General features: G+C 48.2%; 1 protein-coding gene across 5 annotated transcripts; it reads left to right on the top strand.

The window, feature by feature from the left end:
• Window positions 1–495: 495 nt before the first annotated feature.
• Window positions 496–26,683, top strand: mmp23bb (matrix metallopeptidase 23bb). 5 transcript variants are annotated; one of them, XM_078929862.1, is made up of 8 exons: window positions 496–663; window positions 17,091–17,197; window positions 21,823–21,962; window positions 22,085–22,252; window positions 24,206–24,370; window positions 25,011–25,121; window positions 25,197–25,336; window positions 25,424–26,683. In XM_078929862.1, the coding sequence occupies exons 1-8, from the start codon at window positions 619–621 to the stop codon at window positions 25,556–25,558; spliced, it is 1,011 nt and encodes a 336-aa protein (XP_078785988.1). In that variant the 5' UTR covers window positions 496–618; the 3' UTR covers window positions 25,559–26,683. The 5 variants fall into 5 exon arrangements, with proteins under 5 accessions (XP_078785988.1, XP_078785985.1, XP_078785984.1 ...); XM_078929859.1 differs by having other exon boundaries at window positions 500–663; window positions 25,197–25,323; XM_078929858.1 differs by lacking the exon at window positions 496–663 and adding an exon at window positions 12,443–12,716 and having other exon boundaries at window positions 25,197–25,323.
• Window positions 26,684–27,007: the final 324 nt, after the last annotated feature.

The raw sequence follows: 27,007 nt of genomic DNA on the forward strand, positions 1-27,007 counted from the left end.
ACGTGCAGACGTGAAACTAACATGTGGAAAACGTGGTCAACGTCTGATGAAACAACCAAAACACAGGAAATGATCAGCTTTACCAAAGATCATTCTTTGCAGGTGATTGACAGGTGGGGTCCTTAACGCCCGCCCCCGCCGCCCGTGTCAGAGAGACGATTCCATTCCACGCCGCCACGTTTGAGCCAGACAACAGTGATTGGTCCGAGCCGCTCTGAGTTAACGTTTCTATGGCAACTACTGTCGGTAATCAGGACTGAGCTTGATGGAAGGCCACACCCCTTTAGAGGAATCTGTCAATGAACCATTTCAGAAGTTGGCGGTGGGGGCCAGCAGGCTCCTCCTACTTTTATTGAGGCATCTGATTGGTCAGTTTATGAACCCTGAAAGATGTTTGAAATAAACGGTTCTTCTGACTGACAGCTGTTTATTTCGCTATAAAGTCTGTTTTGCGGGACTTCCTGTTTGGAACGCCGGGGGGAGGGGCCACTTGGTCCAGTTCTAACAGACAGTCAGTGGTTCTGATGCAGCTGCAATCATCTGGGTTTATGGGGGGATGGGCGGGGCTCCGCCGCGGCAGACATCTTGTTTCCGGAGCCGGACGATCGGAGGTTCGGGATGAGGGGATCCGGGACAGGACCCCGACCGGACCGAATGCCGTCGGTAAGGCTAACTAACATATTTGCATGGTTCGGAGGAACCCGGTTCTGGTGTGCTTTGATGTGGGTTCTCCGGGGCTTGTTGTAGCGAGGCGTTTTTCAGAACCGTTGTCCGGTTCGGTGACGACAACGTCCGCCTCCGGACCGGAACACATGCGGCGGACATCCCGGTTCCGCTGTGGTTCTGAAAAATGAAGGCGGTTCTGATTTCTTAGCTGATTTGAAGCGGGTCCATGGTGCGCACGCGCACAGCGTCCTGCCTGTCAGATCAGAGGAAGCTCCCCCAATGAGTCATATCGCTAGAGGAGACATCACGTGGTTCCTCATTGGAGGACAGCACCGCCATCTTGGTGAGGTCAAGTTACTGTTGCAGTGCAGCATGTGAACACATTTTTTACAAGATGCCAGTTCATTGTTTGTGTTTCAACTGCCAAAATCAGAAAAACGAGTCCATGAAGGAGGAAGGTATATCATTTCACAGGTAAGTATTATAATTTTTTTCTTTTAATGCTGCAGGGGCTTTATTAATAGAACACATGTTGACATGCATGATGCTGCAGGGCTGTTATCTACATGCTGCATGATGTACATTTATTTTGCTGTCAATATAAATGTACATTTTATTTTGCTAAACCTGTATACAGCATACTAGGCTATTTATACAGATTTATACATTTCTGACTCAGTGACTGAGTCAGGTTTCCAATGCACTCAGAAAAAGTGGATCTTGGCTATCAAAAGAGTTAACCCAGATGGATCACTGTGGTTACCAACTAGAAATTCAGTCTTGGCTGTTCAAAACATTTGTGGAAACAGATTTTGATAAGAGGCCAGATTGTTTTTTTAGGGTAAATCTATTGTTCACTTTTGGACTTCTTTTGATTATTATTATTATTGTTGTTGTTGTTGTTGTTGTTGTTGTTGTTGTTGTTGTTGTTGTTGTTAATAATAATAATAATATAATTATTTTTATTATTATTTATTGACTTATTATTTATTTATTATTTATTTTTTGTATTGACTTACTATTGATTTATTATTATTATTATTTTATTGACTATTTTATTGACTTATTGTTGGGTTTTTCTAAATAATTTAAATTACATGACAAAGAGGTCTAAAACTTCTAAATGTTTAGAAATTAATTTTAAAAATTCTTTTTAATAATTATTTTATTTGTAAGAAGTCCTGCAACTATGCATTTTCATTCAAGTTTGAGCTTTTAAGGCTGACTGTTTCTCTTCTTTAACAACAACAAATGATGTGTCTATATATATATATATATATATATATATTATATACATAAAATATAATATATTTATACATATGTATCAATATATTTAAATCTAAAAATATATACAGTTTATAAAAGTTACTAAATCTACTAAAGCTACTAAAATCAATAGAAATCATTGTCATGTGGGCGTCGTCGGCCTCACCAAGATGGCGTCGCGCTCCGCCACAGTCGGCCAGGCTTCTAAAGCGGGCGTGTCTCCTCTAGTGATATAACTCATTGAGCTCCCCCAAACTAGCACACGTGCATTGTGGGAAATGTTGGCTGACATAACGTTTGGCAGCTGAAAGCTCAGATTTCCTGCACTTCTGAAAGCATTGAACGGACCACAAAGTGGGCCGCAGCCCCTCCCCTTTGGTAGCTGCTTGGTGACGTCACCTTTTTGATAAAGACACTTTCAGAAGCTTCTCTGGGCTGTGATTGGCTCCTGCCAGGTTCCAGTATGCAGTGGGCGGAGCCTCCTCCCAAAGTGATTGATGGCTCTGGGGTGAAGGGTTCAGAGGTCAGGTCTGGGTCCGTCCGGTTCTGAAGGGCTTGATGATGTCAGCAGATCAGTAACTATGGAGGCTTCTGACGCCGTTCCGTGTGAACACATCGATCTTTCTATGCTAGCATGACGCAGCAGGACGGGGCTGTTTGTAGTCCATTTCAAACATCTGTATTTCAGATGCAGTGTGATGTCATCTGGTCTGTGGGCGGAGCCTCCTGTTCTGTCTGAAAGCCTCCTTCTGTCTGCTCTGACTGTGACGTTGGCGTGGAGGAGGAGAGGTCTGCAGGCCGTCAGGAAGCGTTTCCGCGGCGACCTTCAGGCAGCTTTTAGCTTCTGTGCTCGTTCCTTTCCTCACCCACAGCAGCAGGAGGAGGCTCTGAGATGTCGCTGGTTGCTAGGCAACAGCGGTGGGCCCTGCAGCACCTCAGAGCAATGATGTCACCGCTGAGTGAAGCCACAGCAGCGGCGGCGGTCTGAGGCTGCAGTCCTCATTCCAGCCCAGGGAGGAGGTTTTGGGAGCAGGGATGCTGGTTCTGATCTGTGGTTCTGTTGTTTTGCAGGAGGCTCCGACCCGTTGTGGTTCCAGCAGAGGTCCGGCCTGACGGTGGGGGCTGCAGCTCCGTGGTTTTTTTAGGTTTTGATTTTCGTAGCGATGGAGGAGGAAATCAAAACCTAAAGAAAATATGGCGCTGCGTGGAGGCAGCGGCGCCGCTTCCGGATCGAAGATCAGCTGAAAGTTCTGCATCCCTGCAGCAGAACCTGAGGGTGGACTTAAAATGGTCTGTTATTCTGGAGAGCCTGGAGCGGAGCAGAAAGATGGAAGTCTTTGTTAAGAAGTGCAGGCGTTTGGTTAAACTGTGAGGGTTCGTTATAGACGCGGGTTCCTTATAGACGCGGGTTCCTTATAGACGCGGGTTCCTTATAGACGCGGGTTCCTAATAGACGCGGGTTCCTTATAGACGCGGGTTCCTAATAGACGCGGGTTCGTTATAGACGCGGGTTCCTTATAGACGCGGGTTCCTTATAGACGCGGGTTCCTTATACATACGGGTTCTTTATAGACGCGGGTTCCTTATAGACGCGGGTTCCTTATAGACGGGGGTTCCTTATAGACGCGGGTTTCTTATAGACGCGGGTTCCTTATAGACGCGGGTTCCTTATAGTCGCGGGTTTCTTATAGACGCGGGTTCCTTATAGACGCGGGTTCCTTATAGTCGCGGGTTCCTTATAGACGCGGGTTCCTTATAGACGGGGGTTCCTTATAGACGCGGGTTCCTTATAGACGCGGGTTCCTTATAGACGCGGGTTCCTTATAGACGCGGGTTCCTTATAGACGGGGGTTCCTTATAGACGCGGGTTCCTTATAGACGCGGGTTCCTTATAGACGCGGGTTCCTTATAGACGCGGGTTCCTTATAGGACGCGGGTTCCTTAGAGACGCGGGTTCCTCATAGATGCAGGTTCCCTATACATACGGGTTCCTTATAGACGCGGGTTCCTTATAGACGCGGGTTCCTTATATACGCGGGTTCCTTATAGACGTGGGTTCCTTATAGACGCGGGTTCCTTATATACGCGGGTTCCTTATATACGCGGGTTCCTTATAGTCGCGGGTTCCTTATATACGCGGGTTCCTTATATACGCGGGTTCCTTATAGTCGCGGGTTCCTTATAGATGCGGGTTCCTTATAGACGCGGGTTCCTTATAGACGCGGGTTCCTTATAGACGCGGGTTCCTTATAGATGCAGGTTCCTTATACATACGGGTTCCTTATAGACGCGGGTTTCTTATAGACGCGGGTTCCTTATAAACGCGGGTTCCTTATAGACGCGGGTTCCTTATAGACGCGGGTTCCTTATAGTCGCGGGTTCCTTATAGACGCGGGTTCCTTATAGACGGGGGTTCCTTATAGACGCGGGTTTCTTATAGACGCGGGTTCCTTATAGACGCGGGTTCCTTATAGACGCGGGTTCCTTATAGACGCGGGTTCCTTATAGGACGCGGGTTCCTTAGAGACGCGGGTTCCTCATAGATGCAGGTTCCCTATACATACGGGTTCCTTATAGACGCGGGTTCCTTATAGACGCGGGTTCCTTATATACGCGGGTTCCTTATAGACGTGGGTTCCTTATAGACGCGGGTTCCTTATATACGCGGGTTCCTTATAGACGTGGGTTCCTTATAGACGCGGGTTCCTTATATACGCGGGTTCCTTATATACGCGGGTTCCTTATAGTCGCGGGTTCCTTATAGATGCGGGTTCCTTATAGACGCAGGTTCCTTATAGACGTGGGTTCCTTATAGACGTGGGTTCCTTATAGACGCGGGTTCCTTATAGTCGCGGGTTCCTTATAGACGCGGGTTCCTTATACATACGGGTTCTTCATAGATGCAGGTTCCTTATACATACGGGTTCCTTATAGACGCGGGTTCCTTATAGACGCAGATTCCTTATAGACGCGGGTTCCTTATAGTCGCGGATTCCTTATACATACGGGTTCTTCATAGATGCAGGTTCCTTATACATACGGGTTCCTTATAGACGCGGGTTCCTTATAGACGCAGATTCCTTATAGACGCGGGTTCCTTATAGACGCGGGTTCCTTATAGACGCGGGTTCCTTATAGACGCAGGTTCCTTATACATACGGGTTCCTCATAGATGCAGGTTCCCTATACATACAGGTTCCTTATAGACGCGGGTTCCTTATAGACGGCGGGTTCCTTATAGTCGCGGGTTCCTTATAGACGCGGGTTCCTTATAGACGCGGGTTCCTTATACATACGGGTTCCTCATAGATGCAGGTTCCTTATAGACGCGGGTTCCTCATAGACGTGGGTTCCTTATAGACGCGGGTTCCTTATAGACGCGGGTTCCTTATAGTCGCGGGTTCCTTATAGACGCGGGTTCCTTATACATACGGGTTCCTCATAGATGCAGGTTCCCTATACATACGGGTTCCTTATAGACGCGGGTTCATTATAGACGCGGGTTCCTTATAGACGCAGGTTCCTTATAGATGTGGGTTCCTTATAGACGCGGGTTCCTTATGGTCGCGGGTTCCTTATAGACGCGGGTTCCTTATAGACGCGGGTTCCTTATAGACGTTGGTTCCTTATAGAAGCGGGTTCCTTATAGTCGCGGGTTCCTTATAGACGCGGGTTCCTTATACATACGGGTTCCTCATAGATGCTGGTTCCCTATACATACGGGTTCCTTATAGACGCGGGTTCTTTTTAGATGCAGGTTCCTTATAGATGTGGGTTCCTTATAGACGCGGGTTCCTTATAGTCGCGGGTTCCTTATAGACGCAGGTTCCTTATACATACAGGTTCCTCATAGATGCAGGTTCCCTATACATACGGGTTCCTTATAGACGCGGGTTCCTTATAGACGTGGGTTCCTTATAGACGCGGGTTCGTTATAGACGCGGGTTCCTTATAGACGCAGGTTCCTTATAGACGCGGGTTCCTCATAGTCGCGGGTTCCTTATACATACGGGTTCCTTATACACTTGGGTTCCTCGTGGACGAGCGTTCCTCAACAATGCAGAATTCTTTCATCCGTGCACAGCTGTGTCTTGACGTTCCGTGTTCATCAGCCGGGGCGTTTTGTTGGAGGGGTCCGCTGGAACGCTCGTTTCCGATGTGAACACAGGTTGACGGTCGTGTTGTCGTCACGGATGTTTTGGTTATTAAGTGATAAAATAAAATATTGTCCCTCTAGTGGTCGTTGTAGGGACTGCATGGTTTAGGGGGCGGGGTCACTTGTGTTCAGTGTTGCCAGATTGGGCGGTTTTCCGCCCAATTGGGCGGTTTTGGTTCTAAATTTGCGGGTAAAAATGGTTTTGGGCGGGTTTGCATAATTTTGGTGGTTTTAGGGTCTGTTCGGCGGGTTTTTTCCACTCATGAATACATAATAACGGACTACTTTAGGCTGGGGGGCTGTTGAAGTCTTATGTTCTGAAGCTCCGTGAACGCACCAGGTAGAGACGCTTAATGGGTTCTGTCATCTAACCTGTTGTTGGGGGTTTGCCGCCCTGCCCCTCCTCTTAGAAGTTGTGTTCTTTAAAGCTGACACCGCGGTCGCCTGTGGGCGGAGCTACGAGCTAACGTTATGGTCTGATGGCTGCATGTCTGTGTTTATCAATGCATGGTAGACACGGAGAATGTGGAGAGATCAGGTTTATTATTTTGAAGAGTTCTTCTTGGTAATCATGTTTCCATGTTTGAGTTCATAAAATCATCCCAGAGAAAGTCTCTGCTTCAACTCCCGCAGTGAAAGCTGCGTCTCAATCTGACGCCCGTGTTTGCATCTGTCTGACAGAGTTTGAAGCCAAAGCCCCTCCCCCGCCTCTCTACCTGCTTTTCCTCTCTACCTGTTCACCTGTTCACATCCCTTGTAGCTCAGAGTTGTTTTCCCCCGCGCTCCTCAGTGTGTCCTACACAGAGAGCGCTAAATACGGTCATCATAGCAGCAGGTTGACACGGTAGTAGTCGGGGCGCTTTGGCGCAAGGACAGCACAAGGATGGAAGAGGTTATACATAGGTAATAGCGGGTTAAGAAAATGAATGGAAGAAGGCCGGTCCGCTGCAGAAATATTTAATACTGTACTCCTTTTATTAATAGTCTGAACTATCTTTGATTTTGAAAAATGTTTTATTTTGAAAAAGGGGAAAAAATTTCTACAAAAGCTGTATATTGTTGTTTCTCCCAATCACTCACAGAAAGACAGACCGACCGACCGGGCGGACAGACAGATATGATTGTGCTTTTAGACTGATATCCCCTTTCTACATCTGTGATTTGTAAATGTGTAATTCATTTGACTTGATCTTATTTTGCCCCCCCCCCCCCCTCGTTGGGCGGGTTTTTGTGGGGTCTGGCGGTTTTCAGATGACTTTGGGGCTGGAAAACTGTGACTCCATCTGGCAACACTGCTTGTGTTACGTATGTTCAGACCTGAGAACCTTCAGGTCAGTATTTGGAGACACAAAATGGTGTTTTGGTGTTTGAACATGTTCTTGTGAAGAAAATAAAGATTCAAACTGCATTTCTGAGGATTTCTTTATTCAAATCGTCGTGAATCGTTGAAAGACCAAAGTCTCCCTGCTCTGCTCTATTCTGATGCCTCTACTTGAAAGAAAGAATCGAACACAATAGAATAGAAAAGCATAGAATGGAGTAAACTTTATTGTAAAAACAACATAAAAAATCAACATAATTAGAAAAAAAAGGAAAAGAAAAGACATCAACTAGATCCACCACGTCTTTGTTTGGAATCCGGATCAAACTGATGTTTTTGCTGCACCGCCAGTGTTAGCTTGGGGCTGTAAGCTAGAGGGAGAGAGTGTAAACAAAGACATGATCACAAGTGAGGGGGGGCTTACTATTCAAGTCAATTCAATTTTATTTGTATAGCCCAAAATCACAACAACAGTCGTCTCGATGGGCGGATCATGAATACAAAGAGTTCAATAGGAAAATACTAAAATGAACTAACAAACTGACTAAGCTATACTGAAGGAGGGATCCTCCCCCAGGACGGACAGGCGATTTACCAGAACTCTTAGAGAAGAATGAACTTATCTAAATCTACAACTACATATATAAAAGTCCAGCAGACGAGCTTCATCCAGCCGTGGTTGGGGGGACAGTCGGGGGCGCGAGTCGAGCCGGAGACAGGAACCACAGCCAGGTGTAGGAGCAGGAGCAGAGACGAGGTAAACGGTCAGGAACTGGAGCACGGATGAAACAACTGGAGTCTGGAAGCACTCCCACTCCCCAGGAGGGGAAAGAGGAAAAGAGGGACAATACATGAATCACTGCACCAGACAGAGGCATGGAGAACTAAATGATGAATAATGATCAAGAATGGAGAAGAGGAAGGGTAGAAGTAGAAGAGAAAAGAGGACAGAACCCCACATCAATGGTCCCGCCCACAACTGGGGGGCGGGGGGGTCCTACTAAACTGCTGAAATGATGTCCTAGAAAACGGCTAAAAACGTCTTCTGGGAACATTTTACAATAAATCAGAATATGATGGAAGTGGCACTTTAATGACATCAAAGGGATGTTTTAAAATGATTTAAGGGGGGTCCAATCATTTTCACTGGGGGCCACATCAGCATAGTGTCTGTCCTCAAAGGGCCAGATGTAACTTATACATGTAACTAATTGTAATGAAAAATGAATGTAACTACTCCTTAATGTTAAATAACTGATTATTTATTTGTTATAACTTTTTAAAGTGACAATTCCAGCTGCATAGAAAACATCTGTTTGTTACTTTAGCATAAATCTTTTTACATTTGATACTGTCAGGTTAGGTTATATGGACAGTGTTTAAGTCCTAATGTATAGATGTGAATAAATACACACCAATGTTTATTTTTTATTTCAATTAAAAACTTTTATGTTCACGGGGGCCACATCCAACGACATGAGGGCCACATTTGGCCCCCGGGCCTTGAGGTTGACACCTGCTCTCCTTGAATCTCTTCCTGTTTTCTATGTTAGAATGAATGTTTCAGCACTTTTCAGATGAAATTGTTTCTCTTCTGGTGGATTTAAGATGATGCAAACAAAAGATCCCAATGAGCTGAAGAGGATCACTGGAGATGGACATGATGCTGACAGCCCCCCACCCCCCCACGTCTGTTTGAGGGGGGCTGGAGATGGACATGATGCTGACAGCCCCCCACCAGACAGGAGGGGCTACCTCAGAGAAAGTGATGTCATCCTCTGAGGTAGCCCCTCCCTCACTAGAGGCTCACCTGTTTGTCCTCCTCACCTGTTTCAAGGACGATGCTTCTCACCCTCGGCTGACTGCAGTGACCTCAGCGATGACCTCAGCGATGACCTCAGCGATGACCTCACCTCCTGTCCGTCCACGTGCGAGTGCACGTTTGCAGGACTTCCTGTTTGGCTGGGGCTACTTTGCCTTGCAGCACGCCAGCACTGACTGTTGACACATCTAGTTTAAGGGGCCGGACGTTTTCTGCGGTCTCCATGGCAACCAACAGCCTGTCAAAACAGTGTGGGGGGGGGGTTGTGTGGGAACCTGCTGACCCAGCCTGTTTTTCCTGAGAGGACGGACAGATGAATGCACAGACGTGTAATTAAATCTTCATCCTTCAGCTCCCTCTGAAGGTGCCTCACTCCCCCTCCCCCACACCAAGGCTCTGCCAGGAGGCCTCCGGGGGCCCCGAGCATGATGGGACGCCCCGCAGCAGCAAAGCTGCCCACGTCCTTCATCTCAATATGGGATACCTGACCCACAGGTGAGCTGAAGAAGATTCATACGAGAAGTCAGAGTCCAGTCCAGCAGGGAGGGGGGGGCATCACGGGGGAGAGGGGAGGCATCACGGAGGGGAGTCCGTCACGGGGGTCATCATGGGGGGGGGTCCATCACGGCGAAGAGTCCATCAGGGCCGGGGAGTCCGGCTCACAGGTGACCTTCAAACTGAACACAGTTACCAAAGTGTTTCAGAGTCCAGCCCCCCTCAAACAGACGTGGGGGGTGGGGGGCTGTCAGCATCATGGCCATCTCCAGGTCATCATCCTGAAAAAGCTGCAGTGCATGATGGGAGACTTTGGACACAAACAGGACGTTTTAATGAGGAAAAGACCTGAAATCAAATGTATTTCAGTCCAAAAGACAGAAAAGTGTTTGAATCAAAGGAAACTTTGTTCATCAGAAGCTGCTTGGATCTGCAGACGTTTGGTCTTGACTTGGTTCTACCGCTGAGCTCTGAACCTCAGACCTGCAGGGTTTGGGTTCCTCACCAGGAAGACTTTAACCCTTGTGCTATCCTAGATGACCCCCCCTTTACATTGACGTGTTCTCCCCACCATGACAAAGGTGGATAAAGGTGGAAAGATTTCATGTAATCCATGGACACCAGTGAAGATCACAAATCATTGAAGAAAAAAGGTTCAGAGCACTGTCTAGTGGGTCTAGATGACCCCACTCCCAACGTTAAAGTGCCTGGGATAGCACAAGGGTTCCCCCAGTCGGATGAGCTGGGATCATGGATGGATAAACCCCCCAGTCCAGATGCTGATGGTGGTTGAGGTGTGTGACACGGCGCTGGTCCAGGTGGAGAACGAGGCAAAGGGGGGCCGGCAGAACCGTCTGGAATGCAGAGATAAACATCCATGACTTTAAAAGCAGAAATATGAAGGAAAAGGCGGGAAAGTAGCTACTGGTTTAGAGTGAAGGCGTGATCGATGAGTGGCGTGGAACAACCCTGACGTAGATCTTCCTTAGTGAGAATGCGCCAAAGCTTCACTAGACTTCAGTGTAAGGTTATGAGGACAGGAGCCGTCCGGGTTCTGGTCCAAACTGCTGTTCTGGTTTCTTTCTGTTGGTCTTCATTCCTTCATCATGTCCGTGTCGTCTCTAAAGCTAAAGACGAGCCTCGGTCACGTTCAACTGCATCTACAGGAAAAACGTGGCTGTAGTACTTATAGATTCAACACGGTTTTCTAGAGAAATGCGCTAATTTGTCTGGAATTCATGAATCACAATTAGCATAATAATTTGACGCCCCCCAAAAAAGCTTCTTTGTATCTGAAAACAGGAAATGAGCTCAGATTTCCTCCACAGAATCGGATAATTGGACTTCTTCAAACCCACTCATGATGGATGGGGGGGGCCAACCCAACCAATACTTTGAAAAGTGCATGAATGAAGAAAACGAGAGAGAAGAAAGATTAGTAAGAGAGAAGTAAGGATGAGAGTAGAGAGGCACTTGGTCCTGATGACACACCTGTGCAGGTATGGAGTGTAGATGGAGGGAGGTTCTGACGGGTTGTTCATCAGGATCTTAGGTGGTGAGAAGATTCCTGAGGACTGGAGGAGAAGTGGGATGGAGTCCATAGGAATACGGAGATGTGCAGAGTTGTGATAACTGCAGAGGAATGAAGCTGAGGAACCAAACAATGACGTGATGGGAAAGAGTAGCTGAAGACGAAGAGCAGACGTGAACATTTGAGAGCAGCAGGATGATTTCATGCCAAGAAGGAGAAGATGGAATCTTTGCTTTGAGGATGTTGATGGAGAACAGAAGGTCAGAGAGACAGACAGAAAGTTTACGTCCAGAGAGGATGTGTGGTAAGGTATGAGGAAGTCTAGAGCAGGACATGCATGAGGGCTGTAAGACAGTGGGGGGGGGGGGGGGGGGGTGGACAGAGGAGTTCTAGGTGAAGGTGGGATCACATCAGACATCAGCTCTGAGCCACTTCCTGTTTGGTGATGGACAGACTGACAGATGAGGTTAGACAGGAACCACCACAGACCATGATGTTTGCAGACGATACTGTGATTTGTAGAGAGAGCAGAGAACAGGTGGAGGAGAAGCTAGAGAGGTGGAGGTTTGTCCTGGAAAGGAGAGGAATGAAGGTTAGCGGCAGCAAGACGGAGAACATGTGTGAATGAAGAAGAGGAAGAGTGAGGTTACAGGAAGAAGAGATGAAGAAGGATTTAGGCTCAGCAGTCCAGAGGAACGGAGAGAGTGGAAAAGACGTGAAGAAGAGTGGAGAGAGCAGCCATGTTGATTCCTAGAGACACTGAGGAAGACAGGAAGCAGAGATGAAGATGCTGAGGTTCAGGATGGATCAGGAAGGAGGACATCAGAGGGACGGAACATGGTAGAGGTTCTGGAGATCCAGTCAGACTGAGATGGTTGAGACTGAAGGATGCTGAGTCTAGAGCTGCCAGAGGTCTAGAGGAAGACCAGAGAGGAGGATTCTGGATGAAGGAGGACATGAAGGTAGCTGCTGGTAGAGGATGCAGAAAACAGACGCAGGAAGCTGATTGGCTGGGGAGACCCTGACGGGAAAAGAAGATCAGTTCACGCACAGAAAGTTCCTCCACCTGCAGCCAGACTGTCTCTGTTGGTCGTAGAACAACAAACCTGTGATGTCACCGCTCCCGCATGCTGAGCGGGTTAAACTCCTCCCTCTCCATAAAAGACACGGAGCCCCCACACCTGACCCCGCCCCACCCCAGCCGCTCTGTGATCGCGTGGGGAGCTCGAGGACCTCCAGTCCCGGGACGGAAGCCGTTTGTCCGGTTCTGTAGGACGCTCCGCCAAGTTTGGGCTGCCGGGAGTTTCGGAGAAACCGACACCCGCGCGCGCAACACCGCGCGTCTGGAGGTGCGCAGGAAGACTCACTGCTCCTCATCATGGACCGCGTGACTTTGCTGGTGGTGATGGTGATGATGATAATGATGATGAAGGCCAGTGCAGCCGCGCTGCCCGCGCAGGTCAGTTGATCCCCTAACGGTCCGGTTCTGATCCGCAGCAAAGAAAGTTGTATGTGAGCTGAGAGGCTGTTGTGTTGAGCGCACTGAGATGTAACACACACGCACACACATGCACGCATAGTTACACACATGCAACAACACACAAACCCACTCTTTGGCCAAAATTTGAGTTGACATACAAAAAGATTTAGAGTTTTGCATGTGTGTGTGTGGTTGCAGGTGTGTATCTACATGTGTGTGTGGTTGCAGCAAGTGTGTATATGTGTTTGTGGTTGTAAGTGTGTGTGGTTGCAGGTGCGTGTGGTTGCGTCCGTGTGCTTGTGTGTGTGGTTGCAGGTGTGTGTGGTTGCGTCTGTGTGCATGTGTGTGTGGTTGCAGGTGTGTGTGGTTGCAGGTGTGTGTGGTTGCAGGTCTGCGTCCGTGTGCATGTGTGTGTGGTTGGAGGTGTGTGTGGTTGCATGTGTGTGTGGTTGCAGGTCTGCGTCCGTGTGCATGTGTGTGTGGTTGCAGGTGTGTGTGGTTGCAAGTACGTGTGGTTGCAGGTGTGTGTGGTTGCAAGTGTGTGTGGTTGCAGGTGTGTGTGGTTGCAGGTCTGCGTCCGTGTGCATGTGTGTGTGGTTGGAGGTGTGTGTGGTTGCATGTGTGTGTGGTTGCGTCCGTGTGCACGTGTGTGTGGTTGCAGGTGTGTGTGGTTGCAGGTCTGCGTCCGTGTGCATGTGTGTGTGGTTGCAGGTGTGTGTGGTTGCAAGTACGTGTGGTTGCAGGTGTGTGTGGTTGCAGGTGTGTGTGGTTGCAGGTGTGTGTGGTTGCAGGTGTGTGTGGTTGCAGGTGTGTGTGGTTGCAGGTGTGTGTGGTTGCAGGTCTGCGTCCGTGTGCATGTGTGTGTGGTTGCGACAAACAACCCTTTGTTCCTAACAAAGGGACCCGGGTCTGATGGACCCGCGTTCTGTGGGTTCATCTTGGGTTCAAAATCAGGGCAGACAGTAAAGTGTCTCCGGGTTTGTGGACAGCAGCTGCTGTTATAAAGAAACGATCACCACCGACATCCTGGAGTCCATTTCTGAGGAACAACTCTACGGGAAGCAGGATGTGTCACATTGGGTCAGTGGGCCGCCCCATGAGACACTTTGGAGCGGAAAGTGCGGCTCCGGCCCAAAGTCTTGCCAGCTGTGATGCTTGGTTCCTGTTGAATGGAGAAGATCCGTCCTCAAACATGCGGACTCCTGGGACCCTGAGTCACTGTACCAATTCCCGTTGGTGCGGTCCAGGACAGGACCGAAGAACCTAACACGCTGCTGGACCTCAGGCAGCTAAGCGGTCAGTTCAGAGACCCTGCAGAGGACCACCGCTGACACCACTTGGTGTCTTGGGTTTTCAGTTTTAGGGCTTTGTTCACAAATGCCAAAAACACCCAAAAACCAACTTCCTGTTTCCCAAATTTGCAATCTGGCTCACCAGACACAACAACGCAAACGCTGTGTGTTGTGTTGTTGTCCAACGGTTGTTCTTTCCTGGTTAAAGGCTGAGTTTATCGTAACCCTTGTTCTATCCTAGGCTCTTTAACATTGGGAGTTGGGTCATCTAGACCCACTAGACAGTGCTCTGAACCTTTTTTCTTCAATGATTTGTGATCTTCACTGGTGTCCATGGATTACATGAAACCTTTCCACCTTTATCCACCTTTGTCATGGTAGGGAGAACACCTCAATGGAAGGGGGGGGGGGTCATAGGATAGTACAAGGGGTAAAGTGGCTGTACAGAAAGTCCTGACCTGTTTTCCTCATTTTCTCTTTGTGTCTGTATTTACGATGACATGAAACGTTTCTGGACGCTCCTTTGAGGACATTATAACATCTCAAACCGTCTTCGTCCGTCTTTCCTGAACCTCAGAGCGGCGAAGGAACGTTAACGTCTGCTGAGGACAGAATCCGACAGGCAGAACTTTGGGCCCGGAGGAAACCTGAAACTGGTGTTGGGCGGGGGAACACAGGCGGCTCACAGCTGAGTTCACATGTGGGTGACACATATGGGGGAGGTTCAACATGAAAAGAGAAAGACACATATGTTCCACATCTGAATATTCGGCCTCCCTCCTCCCCACACTAGGAGGAATTTCTTTACAGACCAGTCCAAAGACCAAGAACGGTTCTGTGGAAACACGAAGAGGCTCTTTTTGATCAGACGGGTTTTTAACTATTTAAAGGTGGAGACAGTGCTTCTAGTTCTGTCGCTCTGGTGGGAGGGGCTTCCACAGTTCTGGAGCAGCGACTGAAAGCTCCACCCACCGCTGTGCTGAGGCAGGCAGAGGCATCAGCCGGGTGGAGGATGTGGAGGGAACGGCTCCTGGACCTGGAGCCATGGGAGCGACCGCAGGACGCCGACCCACAGACGTGTTTCTCTGCGGTCTGTGATCTCCACCCCCAGCTGTAATGAACAATTATCAAAAATAAACAGAATATTCATACATTTATTCTGGGAGAAAAGTTGGCTTTAGCCGCAGTTCTGTAGGGAAAACGCTCGCTTCTGACAGACGCCACCAGTGGTCATTTGAGGAACTGCAACATTTGGAACTTACTAGTTTGCACCAAGCTTGGGGCAGAAAGTAAGGCTGGGGTGGGATGTGGTGGGGTGTTGGGGGTATGAAGGGATTTGTTTGAGTGTGTGTGGCGGGGGAGGAGCTGCAGAGGAGGGATTTGCTGCCAAAGCTATAAACCAGGATGGAGGCGGGATTTAGGGTAAAGGAGGAAACCGGGGGGGGCAAAGGTTTAACAGCCAACAGATATGTGGGTAAATTCAGAGGGTGTGGGTGGGTGTGTCTGTGGACAGGCCCCACCCCTTTGATAAACATAATGTGAAAGTTATCATGATAAACCTCCAGGAACTTGTTTCCTCTTTTGGGTTGTAATCCTGCCCCCCCCCCCCCCCCCCCCCCCATGTGTTTCTTTAATCATTTTCTAACCTCATTACCCATCTTTCCTTTCGTGTACCCCTCTGCCCTGTCTCTACCATCCCACTCTCCCTCTGTCTGAGCACAACACGAAAGGGGTTTGTATGAATAAACCCTGTGTGTGTCTGACGCTCCAGAATCCCCTAAAGTAGCAGTAACGTCTGTCCTCCACTAGGGGTCCTCAGCTCTGTGTGGAGAACAGGAAGTAGACCTGCTGATGTTGTTCATGTGGTTCTGGAAGGAGGATGCCGTCACCCTCATCTCTCACCTGGAGGTCAAAGCAGGAGTGAAAACGTCCTACCTTTGGGGGGAGTGTATTTGGTTCTGTTTATTGTCGAAAGTTTGACAAAAACATGTTTGAACGCATAAAAGATAAGTGGCTGGAGGAGGGGAGGGGACGGGTGAGGTGAAAGGTTGGGTGTAGTTCAAGGGTTTGTCTGGGTGGAGCAACATGAAAGAAGCTAGAATAGATTTTGATGAGAAACAACAACCATCACACCATCAGGTACAGGTTTAAGGCCCGTTCACACCGGGACGAATTTCGCCGGCGCTTTTCGCCGACGTTTAATGCCTCGTGACTAAACAAAGGGCACCAATGAGAGTGTGCACACCGACGCGAAAAAACGCCACGCGTCAAAGCGTCAAAAAAAAAAAAACGCCTCGGGTTTGTTTGTTTTTTTCGACGCCTTGCGTCGAAATCTACTCGACCAATGAGAATGGCGCTTTTGCTCACGTGTCTGGAGCTTCTGAAGTTACAGTAAAACACAACTTGGGGGCGCTCAAACACAAAACTGCCTTGCTGAGCACACATACCAGCGAAGAAGATAGACGCCAAGTAGCGTCAACACTGCCGCGAAGAAGTAATGACGGACATTCTAAAATATCCCCGAACCAAGTACCAGTTGGAGCTACTGGTGCTTGAAATATTCATGTTTTCTTTGTTTGATTCTGACAAGCGCGTAAAAACTTGCTCTTTTCTTCTGAGTAAAAAGCGACTTTAAGAAGCGTAAAGTTGCGCAGCGCCACCTTGTGTACAGGAGTATTTCTGTTTACATTAAGCGCCATCTAATGTCAGGGATTTAAATTGCATGTTCACTCGGCTCACCGTCAGCGAAAATCGCCTGGGTGTGAACACAAAAAACGTGGCGAAAAGCGCTGGCGAATAACGCCTGGCGAATATTCGTCCCGATGTGTACGGGCCTTTAGGGTTTATTCCAACAGTCCACCTGTGGGGAGGCTCCTGCAGCGCCTTACCTGACACACGCATCGAAGTAACAAATCAAAGAAAAAGAACCAAAAATCCCAGTTGATGCAAATGAACCCCGGCTGGTTTAGCATGGAGTCTTTGAAAACGGGAAATAAACGGAAGTGAAAGATCCAGAAAAGATCAAAGGTTTTGCAGATGATGCAGCTTTCTTGTTTTTCAGATGTCCAGGAGAGACTCAACCACATCAGCTAACGAAGTAATGAGGAGCAAACGCTACGCCATCAACCCCCTGGGGTACAAGTGGACTCACCATAACCTCACCTACAGGTGCATGAGCTCGTCTACACCACACGTCAACACAGTTTCCCTATGCCAGGTACACCACAGCCATGCTTCTGGGGGATTTAGGGACTGTCAGAATTTTAGCCATTTCTGTGTTTTCAGCATTTTCTCAGTGGAAGCAGGTAAAGAGTTTTTGGTAAGTTCTGATGAAGTTGTAGGGTTGGATGTCCTTCCTGCTGTTGGTCACTCAGCAGTTTGATGTTAGCTGAAGTGTGAATCTTCATTTCAGTCAGACAACTCACGCACTAGAAAGCTTTATTTTCCATATTTTGTAGTCTGGCATAAGCCTCTGTTTAGATACAATAAAACAAGATCTCCATTGAAAACTTTGGGTATCTAAACGACCCCAACGGGGCTAATAGGTGGAAGCCGGGGAGGAGGGTGGGGCGAAAAACGCAGCGCTCGCGGAAATCGATGAAGAGGACGTAGAAGCGTGCACCTGGTTCTCTACGTAGGTCAGGGGTCGGGAACCTTTTTGGCTGACAGAGCCATAAACGCCACATATTTGTAAATGTAATTTCCAAAGAGCCATACAATAATGTAGTGTCCCTTTCCCACACTGAGGCACGGAGACTTAACCTCTTTTAAGGTTCTTTATTCTGGTTACTGTAGACCACAACAAACGCCGTACAATTAATTCAGCAACTCCTGAATCTCTCCCGCCGAGACGAGTGCGCTTCTCCCAACTTTATATTCCCCTGCTCCCGCTGCAGCCCTCCCATTTCCCTTATTCGGCCCATAGCTGAACCCCATTGGTCCAAACTCCCTAACAACAGGCTGAGCGACAGAACTGAGGGCCAATCAGATCTCTGCTTGACGCGTTCAATGAACTCCAGAACTTTTAACGCGGCCCAACAGCCAAGTTAAACTCAGTCCGCGACGATATGTTTAAAACTAAATATACAAGTGAATGTGTGCATTTGATGTAATTTCAACATTTTTAAAGTACAATAAGTCTGTGGATTCTTTTTAATAACATTGTTATAGTGTTGTTAATAAATGATGAGTATTTTTCGTGGTAGTTTTGCTGATGGTCTAGTCTGGTTGATACGTGGTGAGTTTCTGCTTCATGCAGGCGTTGAGACTTTAAACGTGATCGTAGGTCTGAATGTTCTGTAGATGTGAGACAGACATGGAACCAAACACACACTCACACGCTGCAGTGAGTGACGGGCAGCGGGTTTTTTACTATCCCTGCGCGATTCACCTGCTGCCTGTCCCCACAACACCTCACCCACCCCCTGCTTTCTTCCTCACACATCCCGTCCCCGAAACTGCGCGCTCTTTCTCAGAGACGGGAGCGCAGTTTTAGGCACGTCAATTCACAGGTTTCCAGCTGGTACAAACTCTGTGAAATAATAGATAATAGTAACTGATAGCGCTGGCGCAGATTTCTCTCTCTAAGCACTGCTACTACTGCGCGCCTCTGGCATCGCATCGCGCCCGAGAAGGACTGGTCTAATGAAAAAAAAAAAAAAAAAAGTATAATTAAAGATTTGTCTGCGAGCCACATGTGACCATCAAAAGAGCCATATATGGCTCGCGAGCAGCTCACCTGCCTTGACTCACTTATGAACTGAAGTTCCGTCCCATTCCAGACACATAGAGATCAACGTGATGCTAGTCCACCTTTGGCAGCTGTTCCAGCTTCAACTCTTCTAGAAAGGCTCTCTACGAGGTTGAGGAGTGTTTTAAGAATTTCTGACCTTTCATCCAGAAGGTCATTGGTGAGGTCACACACTGATGCTGGTGGAGAAGGCCTGCCTCTCAGTCTCTGCTCTAATTCATCCCAAAGGTGTTCTATGGGGTTCAGGTCAGGACTCTGTGCAGTTCATCACTCCAGACTCTGTCCTCCATGTCTGTATGGACCTTTGACCTTTGGTCACTGGGGCACAGTCATGGTGGGAGAGGAAGGCCAGCTCCAAACTGTTCCCACCAGGTTGGGAGCTTGGATTGTCCAAAATGTTCTGGTCACCTGAAGCAGTCCTGAAAAACCAGCCCATACCATAATTCCCCCACCAAATGTCACACTCGGCACAATGGCGTCTCAAATGTACCGTTGTCCTGACAACCTCCAAACCCAGACTGGTCCATCAGATTCCAGATGTAACAGTGTGATCCATGTCTCCAGAGAAGGCGCCTCCACTGCTCTGGCGTCCAGTGGCGGCGTGTTTTCCGCCGCTGCATCAACGCTTTGCATTCACTTGGTGATGTGTGGATGGATGCAGCTGCTCGGCCGTGGAAACCAGTTCCAGGAAGCTCTCTTCATGCTGGACTTGAACTAATCTGAAGGTCACATGACCGTTGGGGCTCTGCAGAAACTGACTGCATAATGTCTGTGACCTCTTTGACCTTCAGCATCCTCTGACCCCTCTCCATCAGGTTAGGTGGTCGACCACTTGGAGGCTGAGCTGCTGTCCTTCCCAAACTCTTCCATTGTTCTGACAGAGCTGACAGCCGACTGAGGAAGATTTAAGAAATGTCACCTCTGGATTTGTTGCACAGATGGCGTCCTCTGACACTTCCACTGGAATTCACTGAGCTTCTGAGAGCGGCCCATTCTTTACAAATGTTTGTAAAAACAGTCTGCATGTCTGACTGATGATTTGATACACCGGTGGCCATGAGATTAGGACAGCTGATTGTGATCATGGGTGAGCCAATACTTTTAGTTATATAGTGGATCCTCAAAAGTGATGCACGATGGAGTCCTCATCTGGTTTATGTCAGCAGTTAAATCTAAAGACCCTGGGATAGAACGGCGTCATCGTTTTTCTTCTTTAGTTGTAGATGTTTACGTTCAATTATGGTTCATAGTTTGAGGTCTTGCCGTAAAAAGGACGACCTAAAGACCGCTAGGTCCAGGAACCAAGAAAGACCTGTTTATGAGTTCAATTCAATTCAATTTCATTTGTATAGCCCAAAATCCCAACAACAGTCGTCTCGATGGGCTTCAAAGTAAAACATGAACTTAAAAGGATCACGAATACAAAGAGTTCAATAGGAAAATACTAAATGAACTAACAAACTGACTAAGCTATACTGGCATCCCTGCCCTTAGACCCCCCTTCACGGTAAGGAAAAAATCCTAAAAAACCGGATTCCAGGAAAAAACGAAGAAACCTCAGGGGTGTTGTGAAGGAATTTGTTTTATTATTATCATTGTTTAAATGTATTTGTTTAAATGTTAACTCAGATTGACCTTTTTACCTCTTCTGAAAACAGTTGTGTTTGTTCATCTGCTTCTCATCCCCAGCAAGAAAGAGAGGGGGTTTTACGACACACTGTCCTGAGCTGATAAGGGATACTGTTTGAACTTAGAATCCAACCAAAAGGGTCATTTGATGACACCCCCTAATGAACTTTTCTCTTTGTCTTGAAATTGTGACCTCCCACTTGTGTTCTTAATAAATCCATAAATGGTCCATAAATCTAGTCTAATGTCTGACATCAGATCGTCCTTCGTCATGGCAGGTTCTCCTCCAGCTTCAACTTCTAGCAGCCTTTAAAACAAATAGTTATTCTTATTAAGTTTAATTTAAACACATTGACATTAAGTTAAATAATCATTTAGTGAGTCTCAACATGTCTTCTGGGTAAATCACAGCATTTTACAAAGACAAGACCAACACTTAGAACAATAATGAGACATTTCAAATGTAAATTACAGAGAAAATTAGTAAAATAACAAACCAATAAACGATGAGTAAAAACAATTTAAACACAAACAAAAGAGTCCAGAAGAAGAGCTGCAGCTGCTGGAGCCTGGTCCAAGTCTGGACCTGAACATCATCATCAGCAGGAAGACGGTTCCAGCGTGAAACTTGAGCGTGACTCTGGCTTCCAGCAGAAGGTCGACCCCTGACCTCAGAGTCCAGCTGGTTCATGTGGCACCAACATATCAGAGATTTACTTTGGTGTTAAACCATGGAGAGACTTTGACACAGGCTGCTGTTTTAAAGTCCATTCTCTGAGGACAGAATGATGAGGTCCTCCTTTCTAGTTTCAGCCAGAACCCAACCAGCAACGTTCTGGATGATCTGCAGCTCCTTTCTTCTTAGTCCAGATCATTCCAGCGGCTAACCTGCTGCAGATAAATGCTGACTCCGTCTCTCCAGGTCTGGTTTCAACACAAAACCTTTGTGTGATAGTAAAATGTTGATGAGTTCAAATCAGGATCTGGGATTACACCAAGTTTTCTAACTGGACCTGAAGGACTTCTAGAGAAAGACGGAAAGTGATCCTTTTCTCTGTGTTTCTGTGGATCACAGAGGATCATGTGTAGCTGCAGGACGTTATTCCACTCAGAGATGGTTGGATGCAGTGAGTCCACTGGTCCATGGTCACCTGCTGTGACTGTAATGTAAATGTGAGTGTCATCTGCATAACAGTGGTACAATACATTAGTGTTGAATATCTGCTGAATGCCTGGGACATTTTCAAGGTCAGCCTTTCTGAAGGGAAAGGAAAACCTGCAGAACTCTAGCTAGAACCTTACAACGTTCTTGTCTTTCAACGGTTAAGTGAGTTTCAAGGAGGAGGATCAATGCTGTGAACATAGCTGTGATATGAGCTTCAGGACTAAAACCACAGCTTCTCTTCATCTCCAGGATCATCAAGTTTCCCAACACTTTGAACATGGAGGACACGAGGAAGGCGATCGGCATCGCCTTCACCAAGTGGAGTGACGTCTCACCTTTGACCTTCACTGAGCTTACAGATGGCAACACCACTGCTGACATCACTCTCGGTAAGTGGCCATCTGTCACACGATGATGATGTTGGAAACTTGACTTCAGAAACACACTAGAACTGTTGTCACGTTTGCTCATGGTGTCTGTGGGAGCTGAAGCTCTGAAACCTCTCCGTTAGGATTCTTCACCTTCAACCACACAGACTGCTGGTGGTCTCCTCTCCACCCGTGTTTTGATGGCCTCAACGGCGAGCTGGCTCACGCCTTCCTACCACCACGAGGAGAAATCCACTTTGATAACCACGAGTTCTGGATCCTCGGCAAGTCCAGGTTCAGCTGGAAACAGGGTAACTGGCTATAGCTGTGTCAGCAGCTGTCTGGTTGGTTGGGCAAAGGTTCAAAGCCACCAAATTCCTCACTGACCCCAAATACTAGAATGGAATACAGAATACTTCATAATGAGAAATTCTTCTTCTTTCTCTTTGGGCTTTTCCCATCAGGGGTCGCCACAGCGAATCATCCTTTTCCACCTCACTCTATCATGAACATCTTCTACCCTAACGTTAGCCAACTTCATGTCCTCTGTTAAGACATCCATGTATCTCCTCTTTGGCCGTCCTCTTGTCCTCCTGCCAGGCAGTTCCATCTCCAACATCCTTCTACCAATATATCCACTATCCCTCCTCTGAACATGTCCAAACCATCTCAGTCTGGCTTCTCTGACTTTGTCGCTAACACAGGCAACGTGAGCCGTCCCTCTGATGTACTCGTTCCTTATCCTGTCTAACCTGGTCACTCCTAAGGAGAACCTCAACATCTTCATCTCCGCTACCTCCATCTCAGCCTCTTGTCTCTGTCTCACTGCTACCGTCTCTAACCCATAGAGCAGAGCTGGTCTCACCACTGTCTTGTACACCTTTCCTTTGAGTCTTGCTGGCACTCTTCTGTCACACAACACTCCTGACACTTTCCTCCAACCGCTCCAACCTGCCTGCACTCGCCTCTTCACCTCTTTTCCACAATCCCCATCACACTGAACTGTTGACCCCAAGTACTTAAACTCCTGCACCTTCTCCACCTCAGTCCCCTGTAACCTAACGCTTCTACCTTGATGCCTCTCGTTCAGACACATGTATTCTGTCTTACTACGACTGACCTTCATGCCTCTTCTTTCCAGAGCAAACCTCCACCTCTCTAGCTGTTCCTCCACCTGCTCTCTACTCTCACTGCAAATTACAATGTCATCCGCAAACATCATTGTCCAGGGAGATTCCTGTCTTACCTCGTCTGTCAGCCTGTCCATCAGCATAGCAAACAAAAAAGGACTCAAAGCTGATCCTTGGTGTAGTCCCACCTCCACCTTGAACTCCTCTGTCTGACCTACAGCACATCTCACCACCGTCATACTTCTCTCATACATGTCCTGAACTACTCTGACATACTTCTCTGCCACTCCAGACGACCTCATACAGTACCACAGCTCCTCCCTCGGCACCCTGTCATACGCCTTCTCTAAATCTACGAACACACAATGCAGCTCCTTCTGACCTTCTCTGTACTTTTCTGTACTTCATAATGAGAAATGAAGGCAGTAATACAACGCTTCGGTCCTTATTTTGGGCGCGCTCACATCAGTCTCAGGCCCACAGTTGGTTGGTCCAGTAGGTTGCTGCCCCGTTCTGTGGTTGGACCCGATGACGTGGCGATGCTGGCTTTCAGATGAGGTCCTGAGTCTGGTTTAGAAGACTTTGGCTGGGTTCAGACATTTCTGACAAAGCCCAACGAAATAAACTACAAAAGTGCGGGACTGCAGAGGCCGACCAAAGGGGAAACATGACCTTCAGCTTTAGGACATTCTTTATCCTACACGCCACAAACATTTCTTTGGTGCATTATGATCAAACAGGGGTGGTACAGACGGACGCTGTGGGAGGAGCCTGAACACTGTTTGGACAGGAAATGGATCTGAAAGAATCAAGTTACAGCCGACTTCTCTGAGCTCGGTTATCTGATAGAAGAGAGAGAAGAAGACAGCTAAGCTCCTGACTGCTGTTGGGGGGGGGGCTGTGTTTGCAGATCCTGGAGCAAACGTTAGACGTACAACCACTGGATTCTGACTCCGAGAAAAGCATCTTTGCGCCGTTATGTGGCACTTTATTTTAACCACAAAGCGGCTTTTCTCCGCCCCAGAATCTGTTGGAATTCCATCAATTGCATAAAGCGTTGCAGAGTTGAGGATAAAGGGTTAAAGCGGTTCGGGTTAGCAGGTCCCGATGGACTCCCTGACTCTGATTCTGCAGGTGTCTGGCTGAATGACCTGGTCCAAGTGGCAGCTCATGAAATAGGGCATGCTCTAGGTCTGTGGCACTCCCGAGACCCTCAGGCTCTGATGCACCCCAATGCCACCTACACCGGACAGAGGAACATCGCCCGGGATGATGTCTGGGGCATCCAGAGACTCTACGGTAACATTGTGACCTTTGTGCTATCCTAGGGTCTTTAACGTTGGGAGTTGGGTCATCTAGACCCACTAGACAGAGCTCTGAACCTTTTTTCTTCAATGATTTGTGATCTTCACTGGTGTCCATGGATTACATGAAATCTTTCCACCTTTATCCACCTTTGTCATGGTAGGGTCATCTTGACCCCATAGGATAACACAAGGGTTAACACTCCACAGGTGCTAGCGTGTCAATCCCAGCTGAGTTCTTTCTGTGTGGATGTTCTCCTGGGTCATGTGAGGGTTTTCCCCCTAGTCCAGAAACAGGTTTATTGGCGGATCTAAATTGCCCCTAGGTGTGTGGCCCTGTGATGGACCAGTGGGGGTTAGCGATAGCTTGGATAGGCTCCAGCAGCCTCATGACCCTGAAAGGGCTTTGGAAGATGGATGCTGGTCACCGCCATCTTCTGCTGCCTCCGGGCTCAGAGCCCTACCATGACGGGTCGTCCCGGGTCCTGGCAGAAAGAACACAGGGGGTAAAGGGAGACAGTCTGGATGGGCTTCCATAGAGAAGGCGGAGTGGCAGATCTTGCTCTCAGTTGTCAGCAGTCTCTGTAAGGAAAGCGGCTGGTAGACTTCAGGTGTCTCCTCACTGCCCTGTAAAGGCTGCGTGGACAAGAAGCGGGTCTGCGACACGTGGGCCCAGCTGGGTTTCTGCGACCGGAGGAAGACCTTCATGAAGAAGAACTGTCCTCGGCGCTGTAACCTCTGCTTTGGTAAGTTTGACCACAGAGGTTTGCTGTTCTTTTACAGAAAAGTTGATTCTTTGTTGGGTTTGCTTCTGGCTGCAGAACCCCTGGAGATGCTCGCCACCCCAACGCCACCATCCACTAATGTCAAGGTCAAGACGGTTCCTCGGGGGAGAGTGGTTGGTTTCCGCTGCGGAACCAAGAAGCCCCGCCCTCGATCCAAAGTCAGGTCAGCTGTACCTGTGGGTGTCAGACAGAAGGGGTCACACCTCTGTAGTTCAGGTGAGAAACATTCAGCATCTCTGACGTTCGTCTCTTGTCTCCTTCAGCTGGTACAAAGACGGCGAGCGCATCCTCACCTCCATCCCCGGGTACATTGTGATGAAGGACAGAGACCTGCGCATCGTGGCCAACGAGTTCAACGAGGGCGTGTACACGTGCCGTGTTCATCGAGGGGTCGGTGAAGTGTCGGCCAACTCCTGGGCCATCCGGCTGAAACCTGATCATCCGTCTAACAGCTGACGGCGCCGACAGCATCAAATGACAGATGGCGAGTCTGGTTGGACGTAGCGGCAGGTCGGATCGCTGCCATCGTTGCTCTGCAGATGACGTGCTGACACAGCAGAACGGTGTCTGCCCCCCAACTGCTGCTGATGTTCACATCAGCTCAGGTAACACCGTGATGGTCACATGACCATGCTGATGGGTGTGGCCTCTGAGCACTTCCTGCTTCTGCTGCATCTGAATCTGACCTCCTTCTTTTATCGTGGGTCTGACCCGGTTCGTCTGCGGTGCGAGTCCGTTTCAAGACCCTCAGTTAATTTACATTCGTTGCGTCTCTGGTCCGCACCCCCCCCCCCCCCCCCACCCGGATCCCGGAGAAGTGGTTTGTCCTGTCGTCTGGTAGGTCGCCCCGCCCTCATCGCTCAGTCAAACCCCCCTCCTTCCTAACAATGTCCTTGTAAAATACACGTTTTGTGTCATGACACACTTTTGAATCTAAACAATTAAACTTTCCTCGTCCCTGGTGGTGTCATGCGTGGTGTGAAGGTGTGTGGTGGCGTGAGCACGTCCCTGTACATATGAGATCAGGTCTTATGAACACCAAAGATTTTCAAACCTGATTGAAATGAATAAAGTTTGGCCTCAATTACAAAAGGGGTTTATTCAGACATACCTTTGGTTTGTCAGAAGATTAATAACCCCTCTTGTTAAAGTAAAATATGTCCAACCCAAGAGGCCCTCAGCTCTCATCTGCCTGCCCAGCTGTTGGACAGGACAAGTTAGAAAGAAAAGTCTTTTAAACTTTTATTTTGAAAGTAAAATGGAAGTTTTTATTTTGAAACCCGAACCTGTTTCCTGTTGTCCAACTTTTGCTGCGACATGCAAGCGTCAAACGGTAAAAAAAGAACGCATACGCGGAACGCTGACGTAGCGGAAGGGATGTGACCATTCTGGTTCATTTAAGAACGTTAGTTTATTTTGTGTCAACGCACCGCAGACAGACCGCAGACGGACCGCAGACGGACCAGTGGAAAACAGCCTTAAGTGTCTGACATTCAGAGGAATAAAGAGTAACTTGTCTTCCACTTCTGGTACTCAGATTACTTTATTCTAAACGGAAACCCGAGTCTGTGTGACATCAGAGGAAATAAAACCCTAGACGTGTTTTTGTGGCGATGCTGTGTCATGGCAGAGACGGTAGAGCCACGCCCCTTTCCACCTCCAGCAGCTGCAGAATGTGAGAATTGGAGCAGACGGCTGCTCTCACTCCAAGAAACAAAAGCTTCAGACAAAGAGCGTCTGGATTTAGGCCCCTGACCCACATGTGAGGCTGGGGGGACACACTGGGACGGTCCACCGCCCACCGCCATGAGGAGGAGGGGCCGCCTTTAAATCCTGTTTAGAAAGAG

This window comes from Oryzias latipes, chromosome 13 (genome assembly GCF_053564925.1).
Source record: "Oryzias latipes strain Hd-rR chromosome 13, Olatipes_Hd-rR_3.1".
In the NCBI taxonomy this organism is placed as follows: domain Eukaryota; kingdom Metazoa; phylum Chordata; class Actinopteri; order Beloniformes; family Adrianichthyidae; genus Oryzias; species Oryzias latipes.